General features: G+C 19.2%; 1 protein-coding gene across 1 annotated transcript; it reads right to left on the bottom strand.

Annotated features, from left to right (window-relative positions):
- On the bottom strand, positions 1–1,292 carry PGO_002990 (variable surface protein; the record flags this gene model as incomplete). Its single annotated transcript, XM_028691228.1, has 3 exons — positions 1–112; positions 208–1,155; positions 1,257–1,292. Coding segments are annotated over 3 exons (1,096 nt in total), but the record flags the coding sequence as incomplete, so codon positions are not given.
- Between the last annotated feature and the right edge of the window lie 8,207 nt (positions 1,293–9,499).

Here is a 9,499-nt window from a genome sequence, read left to right as displayed (position 1 = left end):
AATCTTCAGAAATCGTATAATTTTCTATTATATTCCTATCCATTATTATATTAGGTTTCCTTTTAGATTTTCCTAGTAAGACCTTTTTTACCCAATAACCAAATGGAGTAAACTAAAGGAAATATGGTATATATACAAATTTTTTTTTGTATAATATTTGTAAACATATTATAAATTTAATAAAATTTATATTATAAAATAAAACACATTTTCTTTATAATTTACATTAATAATTACCTTATAAAATAAAATAGAAAAAACTGTAATTCCTATAAGTAATGGTGCAATGGTCATAGCTTTTGAAACTGTAAATTCTGAAGAATTGTTTGGATTATCAATATTGTATCTCAATGCTGAATGTCCAATAGAGACATAAGATGTTGTAGAAATTGAGCCTGTGAAAGTGTTATCTACTCCTATTCGAAGAGTTTCTTCTTGTGACTTTTCCTTTTCCTCTCCATAATGAACTACATCAGGTTCACTAAGTTCTTCCATATTTTCATGATTTCCTTCTATGGATGTCAATCTATCTGTATTTACTCCTAAATTGCATTTCCATTCACGTAAGTCCACAATTTCCTTACCATCAAAGAATTTTTTAAAAGCAATACAAATCGCATCCATACTGTTTGGATCATTACACATGCCTTTGATCTGGTTATATTTTATGATATATTGATTTACATATTTCTGAAAATCGCTGTTACAAAACCTATAACCATTACTAAAATAATTTTTAAGCGTATCATAATCCTTCGAAAAATCAAATAACAGCTTAATATCCCTATAATTATCTTTATTGATATTATATTCATCATACAAACATATATTCTGACCATCATTATTTTGCAATAAAAACTTAAGTACTGTTATAACACTTGTAGAATGTAATTGAAATTTTATATTATTATATATTATATCATTTAACCAAAAGTATAGGTAATCACAATCTTCATTATTAAAGTTCGCCGTTTCCTTTTTATTATATATATAACATAAGGCCTTATGTATTTCGTTAGAAACATCTTTCTGCCACTCCTCATTTTGTAGAGGAATATTCACATATTCGTAAAAATTAGCATGTTTACAATCCACATAACCATTATTGAAACTAGCGTACTTTTTTATTGAAGGTAATTCTTTAAGTAAATCATCCTATGCACAAAAAACAAATGATATAATATGTATTTTTTATTTATAAAAAATATAAATAATTTAATTAGAAATATCGTATCATAAAGCAAATAACTATTTACATTATATAAAAAACTTTCCCCTCCATGAGCTTCCATTATTAACTAATGTTAAAATGTGATATATAAACAAAACAAAAACAGCATATATCTAACTATGTATTTACTAATGTATGGATCATTTCTAATAACATTTATAAGAATATATGTGGTGCTATATTTAATTAGGAATTTGTGTTATTCATTTTGCCTATTTTTATAAATCTTTATGATATGTTATTATTTTAATATTATTGTCAATGAAATATGGATGTGTACTTGTTTTTAGATTATATAATACATAAATATATATATTAACCAACCATAAAAAGATATTTACAATATGAATGTGTAATGAACTATTTGTAATTCATATTAATGTACATAATATTATAGTGTATGTTACAATTATAATGTATATTATCTATACACAATATTTTTAAACCAAAGTGTCATAGATACTATAGGTTAAATTAAATATTTTGTGTTTTTTTGTACACAATATTATTATTTTTATTTCATATATATAATTTACATTAATAATGGTTCATTGCGTATATTATAAAAATATATAAAGCTATACTTTTTCACGCTAATATTTTAATTGATTTCTTAATACCTTTCATTATTTTCTGAATTCGTAAAGTTCTCACCCATTTTCATATTATAATTATTATGTAATATTTATATATTGTTGATATTAACAATAATATTTTAATTCGCATTAAGAAATAAATTATAAATATTTTTTATTTATATGATACTATCATAATTTGATTATTACAACATATAAAATTTTTTTTTATTGTATTTTATTTTTACTGTATATAATAGGAACTTATAAAACTCTTTATAAATTTGTATTCTATATATCAGAAAAAAAATATATTTTAATTAAAAATTTGGGAGTAATTTTTTTTTAAGCATATATGATGTTATTGCTTTCTAATAAGAATAATCATATTATTCAACAATTGCATTAATATTTATGAAAAGTTATGTTTATTCAATGAAATATATTTTTTAAATATCACTTATAAATATTGTATAATTACAAATATGTATAACTAATTAATTCAAAAGAGCATTAGTATGCGAGGTAAAAATATATGTGAGCATATTTGCTTATTTACTGGTATTATAATTATAACATAGAGAAATTATTTGTACATAAGGCGAACAATAACGTAATTATTTATAATAACAATTTTTAATCTATGTCAATAAAATATGATGCATTTAAAACTATCTATAAAATTTTTAATTTCTATAAATTTAATATATTTTTAAAAGAATTATTTTTATTAAAATTTTTTTTTTATTTATTGACGATTATATAATTTCAACAAATAATAACACATAAATATACATGTTAATTAATTGTAATATATAACGAAGTCACGAGTACAAATAATTTATGTATGATGAATTCCTGTTATCATGTACATTGCAACAAAATAAACATATAATTAAACAATAGAAAAAAACACATTTTTCTGTATTAGCCAATTGTTCTATAATTTTTTTTATATAATATTCAAAATTCAATGAAACTTGTATACTTAAAAATATAATATCAGTATATAATACTCAAATTATTTAAAAAAAGTAACAGATGCTGAAAAACTAACAAAAGATAATATATAAATATAAAAAATAATATTTATTAAATGTTCATATATTTCATACAATCTATGCTTTTATTATAAGGTCGTATAAAAAATATAATATTGTTATATTTTTTTTGAATATTTTATTTATCTTCTTACATACTTGTTGTATTGCAAAAACGAACTTCATGATATCTTATGCTCTATGTGAGCGCACGACATTTTCATTATATATATTTATAAGATCTGAATTTCGGAAAAAAAATATTTTTAATGTATTTATCTCAATAATTTAAAATATTTATATATAAAATTTCCATATTTATACTATAGTACTAAACAAATGGATTGCAAGAATTACAAAAATAAGTATTAAGTATTGAAAATTAAACTCTTTTTATTTTATTATTTAGTAAATAGTAAAAAAAAATTATATATAAATGTACATATATCTTTGTTATTAGTATCCTAAGATCAATAAATTCTGAAATGTTTTGCTTCTGTAAATCTCGATGTAATAAATATATTGAAGTCTCACTTAAGATACACAGTCATAATTATTATATAAAATAATCATTAATGTATTATAGCTTACTTTAATAAATAGGAAAATTATATTTAATCATAGTTAAACTAAATATATGTATTTGTATATATTGTGTAAAGTAATCTAGAATTTTTAATTACATAAAGAATGTAATAGATGAAAGGAAATTTAATAAATTAAGAATAACCTAAAATATCCATTGAAATTGTTATATTCAGAATTTAGAAATAGGAAATAATTTGTAGTTTTTTGTTGTATTGTACAATAATGTTCTATATTTATGATGACATGTATATTAGTAAGATAATTTTTTATGTATAAATATATGATGATATAATTTAACGCCTGAGAGCCTTTTGTAGTATAAAAATAGTTCAAAAATAAGTATCATATTTAGTTATATATGGGAGAACAACATGATAATTTATATGTCACATAATTTTAGTGTTATATTGTTATTCATTCCAATTTCACAATTTTCTATATAATGGATAACCGTTAATATATAAATAATCAATGAATGGATAAATTATATTATATTATGGATTTACAATAAAAAAAACTTACGAATATGAATATGCAAAACAAAAATTAAAAAAAGGTTTAGTTCACAAAAATGAAATCCAAGTAAATGTATATATTTTGAAAACCTAATGTATATAATATTTTCGAAATAAAAAATTTCAATATTGAAAAATAACATATTTTTTAAAATGTGTACTATATATAATTTAGTTAAAGGCAGGAATATTATTCAAAAAATATAGATATCTTTTAATTTTAGACACCTGATAATTGTATTTTATATATCCCTAATTACATATATTTTAGAGTTTTTTTATTTCCTATATGATCTATTATACATAAGGATATATCTTATTTGCTTTTTAGTGCATCGTCCTTTTCGTTGTTGTCTATGTTCTAAAATATATATATTTTTACAAAATATTTATGTAATTGTAATTTACATAAAATAGAAAAAAAAACAATTCTGACAATTGCATTTATGCTCTATAAGTCTATATAAATAATCCTTATCCTTTTAATGTTATATATTTAACATTATATATGGAATAATATTTTAAGATATATTTAATTTCTGTATATATATATAATTCTATATATGTTAAAAAAAAAAATCTTTAAAAGCAGCATATATATGCATGATAAAAAATGGTCCATATTATCGTTATTTTATTTGTAATCCTTAAAATTATTTTGTGAAAATGCATTACATATCATTTATTAATATAATATTATATAAAAAATTTTTATAAATTATCATACGTATGTTTTCATGGGATTACGTATCTGAAGAGCTTCAACTGTGTATATTTAGTCATTTAATAGTGTAAAACGATTATTTAGAATTCCAGTTACATGATAAATTAATGTAAAAACAATATAAATTTGTTTTAGTGTATTATTTTATTTATTCTTATGTTAATTAATCACGGCATGTCTCAGCTGTTTTATTTGTTATTTGTACTATATCATGAGAATCTAATGAAATATACAAATTTAATTTGTTTGAATTTAAATAAATATATGTCTAATTCTTCATATTATGAAAAGGATAAATTTATAATTGTTATTTATATATATTATTTTGCATAGGAATAAATGTAATGAAAATATCTCTATAAATGTTATTAAGTAAAAGTCAAATTAATGTATATGACATATATTAATATGCTTTAAATATATATATTACATTTATATGTCACATTTTACCGAAGAGTTCTTTCTCAATTATTACAATAAATTGGAATCTGTGTGTAAAAACTATTGTTCAAAACATTCTCATTTTAACAATTATCTTATAATTATGCTTCATATTTTTAAAATTTTAGACGTAATATAGGTACAGAATACATAAATAAAGGGGATAATTTACATATATGTCCTAAAAAAAAAGTCAAATAAAGAAAATATGTCAAATATTTATAAATTTAAGAATTATATATTCACCAAATTTAAAACATTATATTACATCTTAAATTATAAAGGTATATATATATCATATATATCTTGTTTTTCCATTAATCATTTTTTATAGAGTCTAAAAAATTACCTTTTAATTTTCATGTATATTATTTATTTTACCTATGTTTTAATTTGTAGTAACATATAAATTCACGCTGTTATAGTTTTAAAGAAAGAAAAAAAAAAAGTTCTAACTAATTTATAATGTTAGTCTCTTAAGTACATCGGAATGAAAAAAAAAAATATATAAAAAAAATGTGGGTCTTTTTCAAGAATATTACAAAGCAGATTTAATAAATGTACATCCATTTTTTATATATTATTACCTATAAAAAAAATATATATAGTATTATATTCATGATATGTAATGCTATAATATATATTGTAAAATAATTATTTAATCATAATTAAAAGAAATACATATATAATATTAAAAATGTTGTACTATGCAATCTATCATTAAGGAAAATAAATTTATAAGTTCTATTTCTTTTCATGATAAGTTAAATTTGTATAATAATAATAATGAATATATATCTATTAATTTTTATATTATATCGTTAAAGCACATTTCGAAAAACTATTTCTGTAAATAAAATAACGCTTTTATATATGTTGTGTGAGCGTGTCATATTTTTATATTCCATGATTTTACTGTAGTTATAATAATATGTGTATAAAAATACTACATTAAGTTGTGTAATATATTTATTCTATAAAATAATAATGTATTTTAATTTTTTATTAAAAATATTCTGAAGATAATTAATAATAGTATTAAATACTATAAAATAAAAATCATATTAATATATTATATATATTCATATATTGTAAATTATAATAGATATATAAAATGTATAGTAATAAAAAACATATATTAGTATCAGCATTTACACCTAAATATCAGTATTATACAAATTAATCACACAAACAATACATAATGTTTTTTAAAATTATATAATAAAAAAATCCTTAATTATAATATATTAGATGTATATGGTATTTCATAATTTATACATGAATGCGCTATTAATTTAGGTTTATTATAAAAAATAAAATTAATATACCTTATTGTTTTTTGGTATAAATTTAATCCCTTATAAAATTACATTAGATACATTGATATTCTAAAAAAAATTTTAATCATTATATGAAATATGAACTACAAAAATATTATTCTGTATTTTGCATCTCCGATTATGCAGAAAATTTTTCTTATTTTTAATTATTTTTATTTATAATATGGAATATATATATTAAGTACTTTATTATTTAAAAATAAATATACTTGTTTAATAATATTATGCAAATATTGTTACAATTTAGAAAATATATTAAAAAAAAGAAAAGGGCCTATAGCATAAGTAATATAATGTAGTTTATAATTAAAGCATCAACAGCAAAAGCTTGATAAATTAATACGATGATATCATTAATTCTATATGATATTTTTTGTGTACTTTATTATAATCTTTTATATACTAAAGTTACATTTATTTGAATCATTAAAAAAATAATAAAATACATAATACATGATATAGTTCTTGATTTGTTTTACATTAGATATATGTGAAAATTATTTTATCTTACATTTCCATAAATATACATTTATAATAAAATTCATTTATGATTTATCTATATTATAAATATGGAAATACATATATACGTTGTAGTAATAAATTAAATTGCGCCTTTACCCCAATTAATTTATATATAAGATTAAACTATAAATACAAGTTCTATATTTTATTAATAAATGTGGCTATATGTAATATTAATACAGTCCGTTCTGTCTTATACATGAGATTAATGAAATAACTACTCAATGAATAAGAAAGCATAAGCACATTAATATATGAAGTACTTATAAGAATTATTAGAATTACAAGGGTAATATTTAATTTTTTTTTTAGTATAATTTAAAATAACCATTATGCTTGTAAATAATAATGCTCTTTTTATTTATCATTTAATTTGTAAAAAAATATTACTTTCTTGTTTTATATATATAAATATATAATTCATTCATTGTATGTATATTAAACTACTAGCAATGTATACTTAATTATAAGTAAAAAAGTATGAATTTAAAAATTATAAAATATATTTAATCGATAAAAATGAATAATTATTAAAAATATCTATATATTTCCAATATATACATGTATGAAAAAGACATATAATTATGTATTATAAAATGAAATATTAATTTTGTAATTATACCTATTTCCTAGAGTATAATTTTAAGTTATTAATTTATTATATATGTATATATATATATCAATTATACTAAATATAATTCTTATGATTTTGCATTTCTATATAATTTCAAAGTTATATATATTCTATTCATATTATATAATAATAATTGTTTCCCATATCTATAACATATGATAAAATCATATATTTTTGTATTTTTCAAGAATCAAATAAAAATGTAAATTTAAATGAACTCTTTAAAATTTATTTATTGTATATTAATACATACTCATACAAATTTATTTCGTGATAGTATATTTTTATATACAAACATTTATAATTACAAATATATAAACTATATTTTGTAAATTTAGATAATATAGTATAATGTCTGACCACTAAATTAAAATAAATGATGTAGGACATAGTATTCATATAAATTTCTATTTTGTATAGCTAATATGTAAAGAATATTATGTATATAAACATAGGAGAAAATGCATTTTTATAAATATTACTATAATCATTTAAATATATAATGTTTTTTTTTATAGTTCAACTTTAAGGATCTATATAGCACATGTATGAATGAATATAATGTGCAGGCAAAAAATTTATCAAGTCGTAATCATTCTAATCTTTCTAGTGTGCGTATAAAAATTTGAATGTATTTCGGAGTAGCAACCAGTATGGGAACTTTATAGAAAAACATGAAAAGTTTATACGCTATTTAAACTATATAAAGATAAAATGGACTCCGAAGTAAAACAAAGTTGTAATTCTTTAAAAATTATATGCTAAAACTTATGCTAGTCTCTAGTAAATACAGTAACACGAACTCTAAAAATTTTTATGATAAAATTGTCATCGAATGCAAACATAATGGCATTACGAATTTTTTTAATATATGTAAAAATGAGATTAAGGATCTTGATGATAAATTATTATCCGTATTGATGGATCTGAAAGGATTATATGAATTATTTGAACGTGATAAAATCTTCTCTCCTGATAGAGCTTGTTATGAAATGTACAAGAAACTGTCAGTTATAAATGTAAATGTAGTTAACTAGAGTCTTCGCACATTTCTAATAATATTTAAAAATGAAAATATGAAATATATTGTGGAAGATCAAGAAAAACAACTTACACCTTTGATTAATCAACGGTATACTGTTTATTGTTTAATTATTATATTTTTCAGAGTATTGAATATAACATTCTACATGTATAAGGTTAAATACAAATTGCACTAATTTATTATATACTTTCCTTAAAATTTATATTACAAGTAATTATGTGGAAATTACATAAAATAAATAGTATATATCAAATTTTTTCTGCATCATCAGTATACTCCCTATGGTTCATTCTTAAAACGATGAGTAAGAAACTTAAGGAGAATATGTAATAAAGAAAATAAAGATAACCTCAACATAATGGATTTATCAGAATGCACACAACATAACCTTTTTCATAATAAGTACCAAAAAGGATGTAATTCCATAGGATACACATGAAAGACATATGTTAGTTAATGATGAATATAGCATACTTTCATTTAAACAGTAAAATTTAAGAGCGATTTTTTTACAAAAAGAAAAGAAAAAAAAAATTAAAATGGAATAAATATTTAAATATAATAATAATATCATGGAGAAATTATAATTATTTCATAATGTATGCTAATAAATGAAAAATAAATTTTTAAATATTTCCCAATAATACTCAAAAATGTTCGTAGTCATAATGTTGTAAAAATGTATAATAATATATAAACATAAATGGTAATTGTTATTCATTATTAATTCTAATCTAACAACAGAGATGATAAAATTTTAAAGATGATTTGTGTTCATAAGGTTTATTTATAAAATTCAATATTTTTTTTCCATAACTAATGAAAAAAAGAAATATAATTATGT

This window comes from Plasmodium gonderi (assembly GCF_002157705.1).
Source record: "Plasmodium gonderi DNA, contig: Pgo-contig_346, whole genome shotgun sequence".
Taxonomy (NCBI): domain Eukaryota; phylum Apicomplexa; class Aconoidasida; order Haemosporida; family Plasmodiidae; genus Plasmodium; species Plasmodium gonderi.
Note: the sequence above shows the minus strand (reverse complement) of the source record. Positions and strands in the feature narration are given on the sequence as shown.